At 40.5% G+C, this 18,574-nt stretch overlaps 1 protein-coding gene across 3 annotated transcripts in view; it reads left to right on the forward strand.

The window, feature by feature from the left end:
* The window catches only part of LOC143281192 (ectonucleoside triphosphate diphosphohydrolase 5-like), a 29,209-nt gene extending 11,102 nt beyond the window's left edge, over positions 1–18,107 (forward strand). For 2 of the 3 annotated variants that reach the window (XM_076586235.1, XM_076586236.1), the window contains exons 5-13: positions 874–909; positions 3,822–3,910; positions 6,241–6,308; positions 6,841–6,890; positions 9,194–9,278; positions 11,908–12,071; positions 14,239–14,295; positions 15,342–15,445; positions 17,985–18,107. In XM_076586235.1, the coding sequence (XP_076442350.1) occupies positions 874–909; positions 3,822–3,910; positions 6,241–6,308; positions 6,841–6,890; positions 9,194–9,278; positions 11,908–12,071; positions 14,239–14,295; positions 15,342–15,445; positions 17,985–18,065 (734 nt within the window). In that variant the 3' untranslated portion in view covers positions 18,066–18,107. Of the gene's footprint in view, positions 1–873; positions 910–3,821; positions 3,911–6,240; positions 6,309–6,840; positions 6,891–9,193; positions 9,279–11,907; positions 12,072–14,238; positions 14,296–15,341; positions 15,446–17,984 lie in introns of those variants that run through there. The other variant, XM_076586237.1, reaches the window with a different exon arrangement.
* The last annotated feature ends 467 nt before the right edge of the window (positions 18,108–18,574 follow it).

Here is an 18,574-nt window from a genome sequence, read left to right on the forward strand (position 1 = left end):
TGTCGTTATTTGTATTTGTATTTCTTTTTATCACAACAGATTTCTCTGTGTGAAATTCAGGCTGCTCTTCTCAGGGAGAGCGAGGTGCTACACTACAACGCCACCCATTTTTTGTGTGCATTTTTTCCTGCATGCAGTTTATTTGTTTTTCCTATCAAAGTGGATTTTTCTACAGAAATTTGCCAGGAACAACCCTTTTTGTTGCTGTGGGTTCTTTTACGTGCGCTAAGTGCATGCTGCACATGGGACCTTGGTTTATCGTCTCATTCGAATGACTAGTGTTCAGACTACCACTCAAGGTCTAGTGGAGGGGGAGAAAATATCGGCGGCTGAGCCGTGATTCAAACCAGCGCGCTCAGATTCTTTCACTTCCTAGGCGGACGCGTTACCTCTAGGCCATCACTCCATGTTATGAGGTTCACCTGGCCATGTCTTAGATTTCTGCTTTGTTGATGCTTTTACAGGTGGTATAGGAGAGAACGCATGTTGGTGTCTTTTTTTGTTTTTTGTTTTTATTTGTTGTTGTTCTTTATGATATTGTTTATCTTGAGTTAAGGGCATTTTTAAACTTTTTGGCATCACTTATAGATGACACTGACTTTGGGAGAGAATGTATTGCAAAGTGTTTGGATGTGTTTATTAAGGTGTTGTTGTTTTTTTTGTTGTTTTTTTTTTTTATAGTAAACTGACCTATGACTGATTCAGACTGTTTAGTTAAATGACTTCCTCTTACCGTTTTATGTAGGTTGGGGGTTTCTGTTTTTTGACACCTTTGAAAAGTGATGTTTCAGAGAATGCACAACTGAGTTTTGTGTTTTCTGATAATGTTAATGACATTTCTTCTTATATTTCTTCTTTCTTTTTTTTTTCCAGGGCTGTTTGCGTGGATGACTATCAACTACCTCAGTGGTAAGGCCAGTTTGTCTTGTTTTTAAGCTGTGAAGGGCTGATACAAATTGAATTGAAAGGAGATGACTGTGTGTGTGTATGTATGTGTGTGAGCACGTGTGCCCTTGTTATATTGTGCATACCACGGGTACATGTGTGTGTGTGAAAGAACATGTTATTTGTTGCTATTGTTTTTTTAAACTAGTATTCCTTCCATTCCTTCCATGCTGTGCAGCATGCACTTAACACATGTAAAAGAACCCATGGCAACAAAAGGGTTGTTCCTGGCAAAATTCTGTAGAAAAATACACTTGGATAGGAAAAACAAATAAAACTGCATGCAGGAAAAAAATACAATAAAAATGGGTGGCGCTGTAGTGTGGCGACGTGCTCAACCTGTGGGGAGCGGCCCAAATTTCACACAGAGAAATCTGTTGTGATAAAAGAGAAATACAAATACAATACAATATATATACATTTGAAGTGGAAACAAAAGAAGAAAAAAAAAAAGGAATACTTGCACACCCTCTCTCACACTCACATATACACGAAATAGAAACAAAAATCTGGGGAAAAATACACCTGAATACAGTAGAACAGATAAATTTTCATAGACAATATTTCCATTTTCATGAAAAGGATACAGAACTGAGCATGTTCCTGATTTTTTTTTTTTTTTTTTTGTTTCTTTTTTTTTTTCCCCCTGAGTTGTTCTCAGTGTGAAATTCTTCTCCCTTTGTGAAGAGTCATTGAGGCGCCACATCAAAGAACTGTTCACCAGGTTCCTCCAGATCTATCGGTTGTGTGTCTCTGCAAATGGTTTTCCTGCGAACTGTACTGGTTTATAAAATGTTCCCATTCAGTATTAACTCACTCAGTACGGCCAGTCCTCTCTTCTCCTCTACACAGACACCTCGGATGTCCAGTGGGTGTCTGAATGACCCAACCTTTAGCCTCTGTCATCAGAATTGTGGTATTCTTTGTCAACATTCACGTCTTCAGTATAAGAGCTTTCCGCTTGCAATATTTTGATGATGGTAATTGGGGTGAAACGCTGTTAACGTCGTCTCTTTCGCTGTTCGTATGGAAAGAGTTAAAAATGGACAGCTAACAGTGGATCTTTACAATACATTGTTCAGTTTGAAAATGGGTGTTCAGATGGCTTTGAAAGACATGTACATTTGGTATACATCAAAAGTTTCAGTTTCAGTTTCAAGGAGGTGTCAAAGCTTGTGAACTGATCTTTTTGTACTACATCAAGTCTGTTATTAAAAGAATTTTTTTAAAGCAGGTACTTGACCTGCGCTTAAACCTGACATGTGAGTCAGGCCTTGAGAGCCCACTCTTGGTGTTTTTTAGGTTTTTTTAAATTTTTATAGAACATTAACACAAAATAAGATAATTGGACAAAATAAGCAAATAACTTTATAATACAAGAGGCAAAGCCTTCAAGACTCACTTGTGCACTGTATCCAGTAAAGGAATCATGAAGAGGGATAAAAAGAGATTCAAAAAATTGTTGAAAAGTGCTCTATATTAAATATGATATATGAAAAGCTTTGGAGAAAAAAATATTTTAAAAAAAAAAAGAAAGAAAAGGCATGCGAGCAGGATCAAACCTCGCACGTTCAGTTCTGATGCAAGCAGACTAATCTCCAAGGCTGCGGCATATTTGACGTCAAATGACTAAATTAAAAACTTAAAACAATATTGACGTTTTCTTCCTCGTGCGATAAATAGATGTGATTGTAGTGGACGTAATAATGCCGTTTAAATCTTGTTTTTTGTATGCTCTATCATAATTCGATTATTCTTTTGTTTCGGCAGTAAATACGACGTTGCCGTCGTGTTCAGACATATCGCAACACACAGTAGATCTCTAGATCTGCACAAACAAGTCTTCAACGGGCGAAATAAATGATCGATTCAATTTTTCTTTTGTGTTCATTCCAGTTAATTCAGTATCGACTTTAGAATATTTATATGCAGTAGACACGTCGATGGTGTAGTAAGTATCACTGTAAGTGTTCTGTCCAGAATTTGTGTTTCTTTCCTTTTAATTATGAACAAGAAACATGAGGTCATGTCGTCTTCGAAAACAGCCTCAGTGGTAAGGCCAGTTTGTCTTGTTTTTGAGCTGTGAAGGGCTGGTCATCCAAACTCAGTGGAAAGCGGTTTTTAGAATTTTCGGATTTCGGAATACATCTCAACAAAATAAACCATTAATAATTTGGAAATACTGCTTAATTCGGAAAAATAACAACCTGTTATCGGTATGCCTGTGAAGATTTTTTTCATACTATGTTTAAGCCAATATTGGTATTGGCAGACAAAGTATTTCCAGAGAAAATGACAATGTTGAAGTTTACCATGCACACACACACACACACACACACACACACACACACACACACACACACACACAAAACCAAACACTGGGTTAAAACATAGACTCACTTTATTTACACAAGTGAGCCAAAAATGAAAGATTGAGGATGAAGATGGCAGAATGGTTGAGACGCTCGTCTGCCAATACAGAGTCTGTGAGGGTCTGGGTTTGAATCCTGCTTTCATCTTTTCTTCCAAATTTGACTGGAAAAACAAACTGAGCATCTAGTCATTCAGGTGAGATGATAAAATGAGGTCCGGTATGCAGCACACACTTGACACACTGAAAAAGAACCCGTGGGAACGAGAGCTGTTGTCCTCTGGCAAAATTATGTGGAAGAAATCCATTCGGATAGGTATACAAACATATATACATGCACTCAAGGCCTGGGTTATGCTGCTGGTCAGGCATCTGCCAAGAAGATGTGGTGTAGCGTATATGGATTTGTCCGAATGCAGTGACGCCGTCTTGAGAAACTGAAACTGAAAGATACGTAGACATGAACATGTACGTTGAAACGACATGTGTGTGTCCCTGTTTCCAGGAAAGCTGGACGGAGGCAGGTGCCCAACAGCAGCAGCCATAGACCTGGGGGGAGCCTCCATGCAGCTGACGTACCAGCCTGACAGCACGGTGAGGGAACAACCTGGCTCTGGACAGAAATGTTGAATATTGCATTGTATTGCTGAGTGGTTTAACTTTGGACTTTCATTCTGAGGGTCCCAGGTTCGAATCTTGGTAATGGTGCCTGGTGGGTAAAGGTTGGAGATTTTTCCTGATCTCCCAAGTCAACATATCTGCAGACCTGCGTGTGCCTGAAGCCCCTTCGTGCGTGTACACAAGCAGAAGATCAAATACGCACGTAAAAGATCCTGTGATCCATGTCAGCATTCTGTGAGTTATGGAAACAAGAACATACCCAGCATGCACCCCCCAGAAAACATGGCAGGGGTAAAAACGGTAATACTTGTAAAAGCCCACTCGTGTACATATGAGTGACCGTGGAAGTTGCAGCCCACAAACAAAGAGTATTGTGTTGTATTGTATTGTATTGTATTGTATTGCATTGTCTTCCTCTTTTGTCACAACAGATTTCTCTGTGTGAAACTCTGGCTGCTGTCCCCAGCGAGAGTGTGTTGCTACACTGATAGAGCCACCCTTTTTGGGTTTTTTTTTTGTTTTTGTTTTTTCCACCTGTAATTTTATTTGTTTTCCTATCGAAGTGGATTTTTCTGCTGAATTTTGCTAGGGACAACCCTTTTGTTGCCGTGGGTTCTTTTACATGCACTAAGTGCGTGGCTGCACACAGGACCTTGGTTTATCGTCTCATCCGAATGACAGGCGTCCAAACAACCACTCAGGGTCTAGTGGAGGGGGAGAAAATACTGGCAACTGTGGGATTCGAGCCATTGGTCTCAGATTCTCTCGCTTCCTAGACGGACACGTTACCACTAGGCCAAAACTCCACTTATATTCATTGTTCCCAAAAAGAGTGATTCATTTGTGGTGTATGTTGCTTAAAACATGTGCGAGAATCATAGCTCGTAAGAAAGACTTAAGATGCTAAAACGCTAAGTTGATGTAAACCCCATATTCATTCATACATGTGCAATAATCACGGTTAGAGAACAAACATAATGATATGATACTATAGCTTAACATAGACGTCTGACTGAAACCAAGCTATTCAACAGTGTTTTGAATTAATACACTGTATAAAGTACACAGATGCTTGCATGCAAGCATGCACACATGCATGCATGCACACACACACACACGCACATAAGTCATGTATGAATTGAGTCAGTAGAGGTTAAAAATAGTTATTGGTTAAGACTGATTAGTCAATCAGTTTAACATCTTTACTCAACCAGGATAAGTATCTTCTAGAGTCACACATACACATTCGTCCAGTGTAGTTTTGTAAGTAAAGAACACTGTTTCGAACACACAGTGCTAAATCAGGTCTGACCAGTGCGTTGGGTCTATGTTTAGGCCAGCCATCTGACACAACAAACCCTTTTGTATTCTTTTTGAGGTTTTCCATCCATGACGAAAATGCTTTGTACTGCCGTTACGCGCCAGGGGCCCGGTACATCCGTCTTCGGCGTTGGTTTTCTTGTCACAAGTTTCCCTCTCGTAGGCAGCTTGCCAACCAAGGCTTATGAGCATCCCCTACCGTGGTTTGTTTCTCCGAGGTTTTCCTTCCCCGGGGCTAGAGGTTTTTATGCGCCTCTTACTCACATGATGAACCCGTCATAGGACACATGGGGAATTTGATATGGTGTAACAGTGCCACCTGTTACCCCGCCCCGTCCTGGTAGAAACATCGCCATTTGGTCCAGAACAGCTTATTCGACCAGGCAAGCCTGACATATGGCAGCTAACCATATCTGGGGGCCGTTCCCCTATCCGCCACCTGGGGACCCGCCGGGTTGGGGATAGTCGCCCCGCCTGGGTATTCTTTTTTATTTCTTTATTTTTCAAAGCAGATGTGGTGGGCGTATATGGAATCAGTCTGCATACTTTGACACCTCCTTGAAACTGAAACTGGATCATGTTTTATATGTATATTGTCATGTGAACAGATTGTGTTGCCCAGCCATACTCCTTTATTTCCATGTGTGTCGTGTTACTTTCATCTGTTCCATTATTGTGTTTTGTAGCCGTGTGTCCATTTGTTTCATCTGGAAAATGACATAAAAATGAATGAGGAAAAAAAGGGGGTTTTGGCAGTCCGCTGAATTCAGAAATGACATGAATTACCTGTAAAATTACATTGACTATATGATGATATTGCCTTAAAAATGACCTAGCCTTAAAAATGACCTAGCCTGTGACATGACATTGCCAACAAAATGATTTTGACTGTAAAATGACATTGCCTGCAACATGATATTGCCTGTATGACATTGCCTGTAAAATGTCATTGACGGTGGCTGTTGGTGGTGTGTGTTCCTCAGGACGATTTCACAGAGAAGCTGGACAACCTCAGACTTATGGGCACTGACTATTCTCTCTACACTCACAGGTAGGACATGTAGCATAATGCCTGTCATAGAAATTGCTATGCAGTGCCCAAGTGTTGGACTTGGGCATGTGTGTGTGTCTGTGTGTGTGTGTGTGTGCATACGTGCATGCTTGTGTGTGTTAATGTGCATGTGCATGTGGGAGATTGTGTGTGTGTGTGCGTGTGTGTGCATATGTGTGTTAGTGTATTTGTTTGTGATTGTGTGTGCTCATGTGCACGCTTGTGTGGGAAGTCATTAACAGCTTAGTCTTTTGTGAAGGACTATGATTCTGAAACTTGAAGGCAAGACTGCACTGGCTCTTATTGCTGCTGTCTTGGGGGCTAGTTGGCCTTTGGGAACCATCCCAGCGTCGACTGTCCTAAAACCCTCTTGGCCGAGAGAGTGGAGAATATCTTGGGAAAGACACTCTCCACTATAATCAAACTCTAGCCCACATAGTCAGGACAGCAGTTGCCTCATCTGCTGTTCTGATGGTCATAGTCGGACATGACTGACTATTGTACATAACTTGCGGCCTGTGGCTTGTTGCAGTTACCTGGGTATGGGACTGTTGGCTGCTCGCAACAGCACGCTGAAAGATAGTAAGTAATTCGCTGTTTTTGTGACTGTGAGTGTATTGGTCTGCTTGCATCTTTGTTTGCTAACAAACCTTGTTGTAGCTTGTTTAACTCTCTCCATACGAACGGCAAAAGAGACGTTAACAGCGTTTCACTCCAATTACCATCATCAAAATATTGCAAACGGAAGGCTCTTATACTGAAGAGGTGAATGTTGACAAAGAATACCACAATTCTGACGACGGTAGCTAAAGGTTGGGTCATTCAGACACCCATTGGACATCCGAGGGGTCTGTGTAGAGGAGAAGAGAGGACTGGCTGTACTGAGTGAGTTAAGAAATGTGAGCGTATCGCTGAAAAGATGTTTCACAGACAGACTGTAAGTGTATCACTTAAAGACAGTCAGTGTATTACTGTCTTAATGACTGTATGTGTATCAGTCAGTTTGTGCCTTGGTTGTTGATGAAAAAGATTATAATTATGGCTAGAGCATTTATTTTATTGTAATTATGGCTAGAGCATTTATTTGATTGTAATTATAGCTAGAGCATGTATCATCTGAAATTTTATTGCTTCGTTGTTGTGTTGATGGCATTGGAAACTAAACAGCTCAGTTTTGTATCAGTAGTTTATTATATTTTCTGTGTCAGTGAGTGTGACTGTAGTACACTGATTTCTGTTACACGTTACTTGTATGTTCATCTTAGTTTTAAACACCCCTTTCCTGGGGCCAAAGCCTGAATAAAACTGTTCAAATAGTTCAAAACTGTCTGCTTGTACATCTGTCACCATAGGCTTTGCTTTTGTTTTGTTCTTTTTTAATACAACAGTGCCTCCAACACCTTCTTACTGAAATTTCCATGTGCTGTGTGTTGTTTTGCTGAACGCTCAGAGAAAAAGAAAAATGCATTTGCCTTGTATTTAAAATGAAAGTGTGTTCGGGAAAACATGTGCATGCACACTTTCAAGCGTGATTGCATACTTGTATGCTCGAAAGCTTGCGTGTGGTTATAATCACGTATATATGTAAGCTTGCACGAAAACTAACAAGAAATATGCACATGTATATGAATACTCATGGACAAGCAGACAGAAGAAACACACTCACACACACACACACCACACACACACAGAACTCCCCTCCCCTCACACCCCCCTTACTTCCCCCCTCGCCCCCCCCCCCCCCCCCCCCCACACACACACACACGAAAACTCAGTGCAGCAATGCAGACATTATCAGAGAAAAATGTGACTAAATGATGCTGGTGTACATGTCTGCCCTCCATGTGCTGGTCTCAGCTTGCATGCCACTGACAGTTTTTTTGATGGAACCAAAAAGCTTGGATTAGTCATAAAGGCTGTGATAGTTTTATTTGGTGGTTTTTCTTTTTCTTTTATTGAGGGGTGGGGAGACGTTGGGAGGGGCCAGAGGGAGGGGGGTGTGGGTGGGAGGGGAGGAAAGTGAATCAATAAAATTTCAGAGGAAACGTTTGACCAGATGTCACCTGTTGGAATGGCAGAGGTACATACAGATCAATAACATTTCAGAGGAAGCATTTGACCAGATGTCACCTGTTGGAATGGCAGAGGGACATACAGATCAATAACTTTTCGGGGAAGCATTTGACCAGATGTCACCTGTTGGAATGGCAGAGGGACATACAGATCAATAACATTTCAGAGAAGCATTTGACCAGATGTCACCTGTTGGAATGGCAGAGGGACTTACAGATCAATAAAATTTCAGAGGAAGCATTTGACCAGATGTCACCTGTTGGAATGGCAAAGGTACATACAGATCAATAACATTTCAGAGGAAGCATTTGACCAGATGTCACCTGTTGGAATGGCAATGGTACATACAGATCAATAACATTTCAGAGGAAGCATTTGACCAGATGTCACCTGTTGGAATGACAATGGTACATACAGATCAATAACATTTCAGAGGAAGCATTTGACCTGATGTCACCTGTTAAAACGACAGAAGAAAGGCATAACCTGACATTTCCATGATGGTGTTTGTGTTGTTTTTGTTGTTGTTTTTTATTCTGGAGGGGAAAATAATCTGGTCATTTGTTTTTATATTATGAGTGTTATTTCATTGTTTGTTTTATATTCGGTTGGTAAAAAAAAAAAAAAAAAAACCCTGGCAGAATATTTCTGTGTCCAGTGTATTTCTCCATGTTTTCTATTCTCCTGGAGGAAAATGATCCGGTGAAATATATCCATACTACAAATATGTTTCTGTATGTTTTATATTCTGTAGGCAAACATAATCTGGGTCCAGTGATTCCATGTTGCAAACATATTTCTGTTTGCTTCAGGGGGTGATGGGACCCTGACCAGTAACTGTCTGCCTGCGATGTATTCTGGCACTTTCACGTTTGGTGGACAGAGCTATCCCATCAGGTAAAACAGTTTTTCTTGTTTAGTATGTGAGTGTGTGTGTGTTTTGCAGAGTCTTGAAACTTTCTTCTTTTTCCTGGAAAATATCTTCCCCTTGCAAAGAAGGTGGTTTTTTTTTCTTTTCTTTTTTTATCAATACAGCATAATCCACATTTAAAATATAATGATAATGAAAAAACAACAACAACAACATATAATTGAGTCAGCACCAGCAATAACGACAACAAATGATGACAATCATGCAGGTTGTATAGATCAGTAGTCACCACCACCATTGGCATGGTAGCATGGCTTTTCATTGGCTGACCCATCAGATAAGGCAGCTTTTCATTGGTTATCCCCACACAGCTTTTCTTTGGGTCCTGTCGTGAAAGAAACTTTATTCACATAGTTAAGTTTCTCGGGGAAAAATAAAAGTGGCATTTGTATCCATTAGAGTTTATGCATTCATTCAAGTTTGCAGTTTAATTTTTTGTTTGAAATAGTCTGTCCATTATTTGCCAGCTGTGCAAGTCAGACAAGCATGATGGGTTTATGCTTTGATCAGACATCTTGTTTTTCTTTTTCTGTTTTTTTTTTTTTTAAACCTAATGTGTATATATTACTCTGTTTGCTTTGACACCTTCAAAATAAAACTCATAGTGGAGTTATCATGTGTGTGTGTGTGTGTGTGTGGCTAAGCGTGTGCTTGTGTGTGAGTGCATGCATGTTGTGTGTTTAAGTGGGTGCTTGTGTGTGTACATGAGTTCATGTGTGTGTGGGGGGGACGCTCATCTGCCTCTTCTTCTTCTTCTGCGTTCGTGGGCTGCAACTCCCACGTTCACTTGTATGCACACGAGTGGGCTTTTACGTGTATGACCGTTTTTACCCCGCCATGTAGGCAGCCATACTCCGTTTTCGGGGGTGCTCATCTGCCAATACAGAAACCATGAGGGTCTGTGTTCAAATCTCGCTCTCACCCTTTCTCCCAAGTTTGGCTGTTACATTGAAATGAGTGTCTAGCCCTTTGGATGAGATGATAAACTGAGGTCCCATGTGCAGCTTGCACTTGGCGCACTGAAAAAGAACCCGTGGCAATGAGAGTCTTGTCCTCTGGCAAAATCCTGTTGAAGAAATCCCTTCTGATAGGTACACATATTCATGCATGCACTCAAAGCCTGACTAAGCGTGTTGGGTTATGCTGCTGGTCAGGCATCTGATCTCATTCATCCTTTCATACCCTCACCCCAGCTCTGCTCTTCTGACACCTGTATCCTTATGAGTGATGGCCTAGAGGTAACACGTCCGCCTAGGAAGTGAGAGAATCTGAGCACGCTGGTTCGAATCACGGTTCAGCCGCCAATATTTTCTCCCCCTCCACTAGACCTTGAGTGGTGGTCTGGACGCTAGTCATTCGGATGAGACGATAAACCAAGGTCCCGTGTGCAGCATGCACTTTGCGCACGTAAAAGAACCCACGGCAACAAAAGGGTTGTTCCTGGCAAAATTCTGTAGAAAAATCCACATCGATAGGAAAAACAAATAAAATTGCATGCAGGAAAAAATACCAAAAAAAAAAGGGTGGCGCTGTAGTGTAGCGACGCGCTCTCCCAGGGGAGAGCAGCCCGAATTTCACACAGAGAAATCTGTTGTGATAAAAAGAAATACAAATACAAATACAGAAATCCCCCCTGCTTGATACAAAATGTATGGCCAACGCAGTTTTCAATCCAAGCCCCCTTTCTTTGGAATCAATTTCCTCAGCCTCTCTGTCACTCATCTTTGCTGTAATCTTTCAGATCCAGTCTGAATACCCCACCTTTTCCCCTCCTGATTAATTCTCAACAGCTCATCCCTTTCCAGTATGAACAAAAATGACTATTAGTGATGAGTGAGTTTTGATAGTTTCATAATTTGTTGGTAGTATTTTTGATTGTGTACTGTTTACGATTGTGTTATGACGTGTGTGTGTGTGTGTGTGTGTGTGCATGTGCTTGTGTGTATTGTGGGTTTATGTGTGTGGGGGGGAAGGTGGGGGGTGAATAATTTTTATGATGTTTGGTAACTTGTGTTCAATTTTTCCTGTTTGATATTTACATATGTGTTCTATTTTTAAACGCAAAAGGCTTATTTTCAAGATTAGGCATAAATGCTGATAATAATGATGATAATAATATGGATTTGTTGGAACGCAGAGACGCCTCCTTGAGCAACTGGCACTCTGTGTGTGTGTATGTGTGTGTGTGTGTGTGTGCGCGCGTGCATGTTTTTTGTATGTATGTTCATGCATGCATGCACGTATGTGTGTGTGTGTGTGTGTGCGCGCGTGCATGTTTTTTGTATGTATGTTCATGCATGCATGCACGTATGTGTGTGTGTGTGTGTGTGCGCGCGTGCATGTTTTTTGTATGTATGTTCATGCATGCATGCACGTATGTGTGTGTGTGTGTGTGTGCGCGCGTGCATGTTTTTTGTATGTATGTTCATGCATGCATGCACGTATGTGTGTGTGTGTGTGTGTGCGCGCGTGCATGTTTTTTGTATGTATGTTCATGCATGCATGCACGTGTGTGTGTGTGTGTGTGTGTGCGCGCGTGCATGTTTTTTGTATGTATGTTCATGCATGCATGCACGTATGTGTGTGTGTGTGCAGGGGTGCAGCCTCCCCCTCGCAGGACGAGTGTTGGCGGGAGGTGGGGGGGTTCCTCTCCTCCAGACAGGTATGGCGACCCTGGGATCTGGGGGGCAGTGGGCGTCGTCAGGATGTCTTCCTCATCTCCTACTTCCAGGAGACCCTTGTCTGGGCTGGAGTTTTGGGTCAGTCCCCATTTAACTCAATTCTACTCCAGGTACAAGTTAACTTGCACCATGATTACTTCCCCCGTGGACCAGATACAAGTATTCTTGTACCAACACACTGTTCTAATTTCGTTCATTCTTGCTTGGTACAGTTGGCATTCTAAACTGAACCGTTTTTTGATTCCGGAAGCAGGAAAACGTAGCTTTGTTTGACCGATTAAATCAACAATTCTTCATCAATTTTCGCTGTTTTAGTGAACCACCCTGTGTTTTTTTTTCTGCAGTGGTCTCATGTAGTGCTGGTTCAGAGGAGTTGTAGCAGGCATGTAGCTGTGGGGTAGAATGAGTTAAAGGTAGTGTTTCTAAGAATTTGATGGTGGTATCAGTATTTATGTAGTGCTAGAGTTTGTGCAGTTTCAGTTTCAGTAGCTCAAGGAGGCGTCACTGCGTTCGGACAAATCCATATATGCTACACCACATCTGCCAAGCAGATGTCTGACCAGCAGTGTAACCCAAGGCACTTAGTCAGGCCTTGAGAAAAAAAAAGAGAAAAAAAGGTGAATAAATAATAGATAAGCTTACATAAATAAATAAATAAATAGATAAAGATTATAATATAAAAAAGGTAGTAGTAATAATAATAATTAAAAAAAATAATAATAATCATAAATAAATAAATAAGACAACAATGATGATAAATAAGCAAATAAATGTAAAACATGAAGACACACATTCACACATACACCCACACATGCATAACAGATATGCACCAAACATGCAGTTTCACAGATATGAAAGCACAGTCAAATACATATAAACGTACATGAGCTCCAACACACACACACACACACACACACACACACACACACACCACACACATTACCCTGCACCTCCTCTACCCCCCTCCTCCACACACTCATTTCTAGTCTGCATATAGCAGCTTCCACAGCACACACAAACACCACACACACACACACACACACACACACAGATGAACACTTACTTGTACAAGCACACACACATACGCCCATATCTCCAACCCCCATCCCCACACACATATATACAAAGATATATATATATATATTTGTGCAGATATGATCAAAGCACTTTCACACCAGCCATTTGCAAGCATGCATGACTCTGGTTGAGAGAAAAACTGGGATGAAAGACAAAACTTTATCTTTGATGTTGCTGTCACTGGGCTGGAATTTTCAGTTAAGATGTTGGTTTTGTTTTTGTTTCGTTTTTTCCTCATTGGAATGTATTTTATTTTTTGAGTGTTTACTTGATTTGATATGGATACTTATATAGCATGTATACTTGGTCAGAGACCAAGCTCTAAGTGCTTCAGAAACTCGGGGTCATTTGGACAACAGGCTGTCTACCTGGATAGATCCAACTAACGGCTACCATGGGGCACTCATCTTTCATTTTCTATGTCAGTCAGTCAGGTTTCAGGCATGTTTACATACACACTCAGACAGACATATAGCATGTATGTCCATTTTGTTTATTTACCCTGCCATGTAGGCAGCCATACTCCATTTTCATGGGTGTGCATGCTGGGTATGTTCTTGTTTCAATAACCAACAGAATGCTGTCATGGATAACAGGATCTTTAACATGCATATTTGATCTTCTGCTTGTGTATACACTCGAAGGGGGTTTAGGCACAAGCAGGTCTGCACAGATGTTGATCTGGAAGATTGGAAAAATCCCCACCCTTTACACACCAGGCACTCTTACCAAGATTCAAACCTGGGACCCTCAGATTGAAAGTACAACGCTTTAGCCACTCGGCTATTGAGCAGAGAAAATGTAAGCACCTTGATGCCAGCCATTTGCGTGCATGCATAACTGGGATATAAGACAAAACTTCATCTCTTGCTATTGACGTCACCAGGTTGGTGTTTTCAGTAAGGTGTTGGTTTTGTTTTTGGTTTTTCATTGGAGTGTATAATATTTTTGAACATTTATCTGGCCTCAGTCTTTCACCATTCTTTCATTTTTTTCTTTGCCATTAAACTGTTGTTTGTTTTGTTTTTTTGTTTTCCAGATAATTTCTTTGCTTTTGATATCTCACTTTAATGTGGACTGAAGTTTGCAGTAAGATTTTGTTTAAGAGTATGGTATGAAGAGAATGAATGATTTCAAATGTTTGGTTTTTTTGGGTTTTTTTTTTCAGGCAGTGAGACAGAGAAGGTTTTGACCGTCAAAGATTTTTACAATGCAGGCCACAGAGGTAAGACAGCGCTTGTGTTTTAATGCATCTGAAATTATTCATTCTACAGATATCTAAATTTAAGATGAGATAAGAACAACTTCATTCAACGAAATTACACTATGTGCGACAAAACAGACATGGACAATTACTCAACACAAATACATTAAACATGATATAGTAACAATAATGAATAATAATGACGATAATGATGTTGAAGCTTATACAGCGCAGTTCCCCACTTTCAAGAGCATGGTCATCACTTCACAGTAAAAACATATATAATACATTTCAAAGACATAATAATAGAAATGAGATAAAAGCGATTCACCCCCTACATATCATTCACAGCACAAAATAGTACATAAAAGCGATGTTAAACATACAAGACATGTGTATACAAAAGAAACATTGCACATATTTATTTATAAAATGTAATGAATATGTTTGAAAGACACATGCCATATCATTGCACATTATTATCATATTGCACATTCATTCTGCTCATTGCCATATATTTTCATGTTGATACTATTAAGAATAGATTATTTTAGAAACTAAAACAATATGCATGCACTTTCCCACATACATACAAGGACACACATGTGAGCATGTATGCGTGTGTGTGTGTGTGTGTGTGCACGCGAGCGCGCGCACACACATATCACACACACACACACACACACACACAGGTCTTAAGAATCCAAAAGATATGAAAACGTTATTCATTATTAACTTATTTTCGACCGATTGTGGAAAAAATATGATTTCTTGCTTTGTTTTTAAGTCCACATCTGAGTTAAAGTCAAGATATACAGGAACAATTTTGTGGAAATGTGTTTGGATGCGTGGTGCATTTATGGCACAGAGAGAGAGAGCATGTTTGTTTGTGTGTGACGTTATGATGTCAGTGGCATTATAAATAATGTGAGAAGAAGATGAATGCATCTTGTGCGTGTACATGTGTGCATATATGTGTGTGTGTGTGTGTGTGCAAAAGACTGCAGCAGCAGTTTCTCCAGAAAGATGATAAAGCTGACTACGGTTTGGACTTGGCGTCTTTTCAGCCTGTGAGACCCAGGACCCAAGCAGGCCGTTTCTGTGTCAAGACCTGACCTACATTTCCAGACTGCTGGGGGAGGGATTCATGCTATGGGGGGTTCCCCTTCATGTAGGTATTACACCAGTGCTGTGAATGATGTTAATAATGATAATCAGTTATGCCAACTGTTACACTTGTTCATAGTTTGTTCCGACGTTACACCAATGTCAAAATTGTTCTGACAAGTTCATTTTCAACTACATAGCACGGTCACATGCTTTCCTGTCGTAACATTACCCAGACGCTATACCTATCGATCACGGGGCCAGGGCAGTCACTACTAATCTTGGTCTCACTTGATAATTCTCAGCTAATCGCGTGCATTTTTACATTGAAACACCATTGAGTGAACCAGTCAGCTTAATCATTTACCCGATCAGTAGCTCAAGGAGGCATCACTGCGTTCGGTCAAATCCATATACGCTACACCACATCTGCCAAGCAGATGCCTGACCAGCAGCATAACCAAACGAGAGAGAACGTGGCTGAATCAAGTTGTGTTGTGGTCAAACAGCATCTGTGCCTGGTCGATTAAACTGTGGAGCGCAAGGAAGGAACAAGCAGGTCCAAACAGAGAAGTCTGCCATGGATTCCGATCGTGAGAAACAAGACAAAACAAGAGAGGCAAGGCCTTCAAGACTCACTTGTGATACACTTTTTAAAAAAAATCCAAGCTTTCTATGTATTGAGTATAATTTCAAAATGTAATGTTTAAGATGAGAAAGATCAGTTTAAAGCAAATTAAGTCCCATAGCATTAATTACAGAGTAATTTCCCTTTTTTACTATCTGCACCAAAACGTTTGCAAAATAAATAAAACTTCCATGCTTAGCAAAAGAAGTTCCTGTTTGAAAAAAAAATGATAATAATGACTGCTCTTGTTGTTGGTTCAGAATATCAGATCAAAGTGCCAAGTTTAGAGAATACAAAAAATATAAATATAACAGTAAATGCAGTTTGCATATAATTAGGCTTCTTTTTTTCTTTCTTTGTGCCCATCCCAGAGGTGCAATATTGTTTTAAACAAGATGACTGGAAAGAACTGAATTTTTTCCTATTTTTATGCCTAATTTGGTGTCAACTGACAAAGTGTTTGCAGAGAAAATGTCAGTGTTAAAGTTTGCCACGGACACACACACACACACACACACACACACACACACACACACACACACACACACACACACACACACACACACACACAGACAACCGAACACCAGGTTAAAACATAGACTCACTTTGTTTGCACAAGTGAGTCAACAAGACCATGGAAGCGACACAGTGCCACAGATGCATCAGCTGTAAAGAAGCATTGGTGGGAACAGCAAGTTTCGCCAAAGGTCTGAGTGTACAATCTCCTGACTGTTTCTACAAACACTTGACAGGGGTTGGCATCTCTGAATGACATAATAATGATAGTAATAATGATAATGATGATAATATAATGATGATAAAAATAATTTTAAAATGATGATGATGTGAGAATGATAATACTAACAGTACTACTAATAATAGTGTACGAAAGTCATGTCAGACCGTGACCATCAGAAACAGCAGAGGAGACAGCTGCTGCTCTGAATATTATTATTGTGGTGGAGAGCGTCTTGCCCAGGTTTTGTCTTTCACCCGTGTTGGTTGAGAGTTCTGCACGCGTGTATGAAAGCCGTGAGTGAAAGCTGTATATGATCCAGCACTATTATGAATGCATTATTAGTAGCAGTAACAGTGGTAGCGTTAGTAGTAGTATTAGTAGTAGTAGTAGTAGTGGTGATGGTAGTTTTAGTGGTGGTAGTTGTGATAGTAGTATGATTATCATCAACATCAGAAGTAGTAGCAGCAGCAACAGTAGTAGTGGTGGTGGTGGTGATAGTAGTGGTGGTAGTTGTGATAGTAGTATTATTATCATCAGCATCAGAAGCAGTAGTTGTAGCAGCAGCTGCAGTAGTAGTGGTGGTGGTGGTGGTAGTAGTGGTGGTAGTTGTGATAGTAGTATTATTATCATCAACATCAGAAGCAGTAGTTGTAGCAGCAGCAGCAGTAGTAGTGGTGGTGGTGGTGGTAGTAGTGGTGGTAGTTGTGATAGTAGTATTATTATCATCAACATCAGAAGCAGTAGTTGTAGCAGCAGCAGCAGTAGTGGTGGTGGTGGTGGTGGTGGTAGTAGTGGTGGTAGTTGTGATAGTAGTATTATTATCATCAACATCAGAAGCAGTAGTTGTAGCAGCAGCAGCAGTAGTAGTAGTGGTGGTGGTGGTAGTAGTGGTGGTAGTTGTGATAGTAGCATTATTATCATCAACATCAGAAGCAGTAGTTGTAGCAGCAGTAGTGGTGGTGGTGGTAGTGGTAGTAGTTGTGGTGGCAGTATCTTTAGCATCATCATCAGTAGTAGTAGGGGGAGGAGGAGAAGGAGGAGGAGGTGCAGCAGCAGTAGAGGCAGTAGTCGTAGTAGTAGTAGTAGTAGTATCATCATCGTAATTTTCATTGGTAGAAGTAGCAGTAGTTGAAGTAGTAACATTATCATCGTCATTGTTATTATCATTGTAAGGTTGTCACTATTACCATTTTTACCATTCCTCTTTCTTATTATTTCTGTTGTTTGTTGTTCAAGGTGGTGACAGAAATCAGCGGAGGGGAGACAAGCTGGGCTCTGGGAGCAGCCCTACAAGAACTGTCCAAGAGCTATGCTTGAACATGCCTGGAGACACAGAACGTCAGTGTGGACACTGCTGATGTATTAACTCCTTCTAATAATTGATATTTTAAAAAAAATATATAAAAAAAAGGTAGTAGTAATGATAATAATAAAAATAAAAAAAATAATAATAAATAATAATATTTATTTATTTATTTATTTATTTATGTAAGCTTATCTATTATTTATTTACTTCTTTTTTTTTTCTCAAGGCCTGACTAAGCGCGTTGGGTTACGCTGCTGGTCAGGCATCTGCTTGGCAGATGTGGTGTAGCGTATATGGATTTGTCCGAACACAGTGACGCCTCCTTGAGCTACTGAAACTGAAACTGAAACTAACTCCTTCTACCCCACAGCTGCATGCCTGCTAAAAACTCCTCTGGACCAACACTACATGAGACTACTGCAGTAAAAAGTAGGGTTGGTTCACTAAAATGGCGAAAATCGACGGAGAATTATTGACTTATCAGTCAAACCAAGTTTCGTTTTCGAACCCGGGACCCTCA

Source organism: Babylonia areolata, chromosome 4 (assembly GCF_041734735.1).
Source record: "Babylonia areolata isolate BAREFJ2019XMU chromosome 4, ASM4173473v1, whole genome shotgun sequence".
Lineage (NCBI taxonomy): Eukaryota > Metazoa > Mollusca > Gastropoda > Neogastropoda > Buccinidae > Babylonia > Babylonia areolata.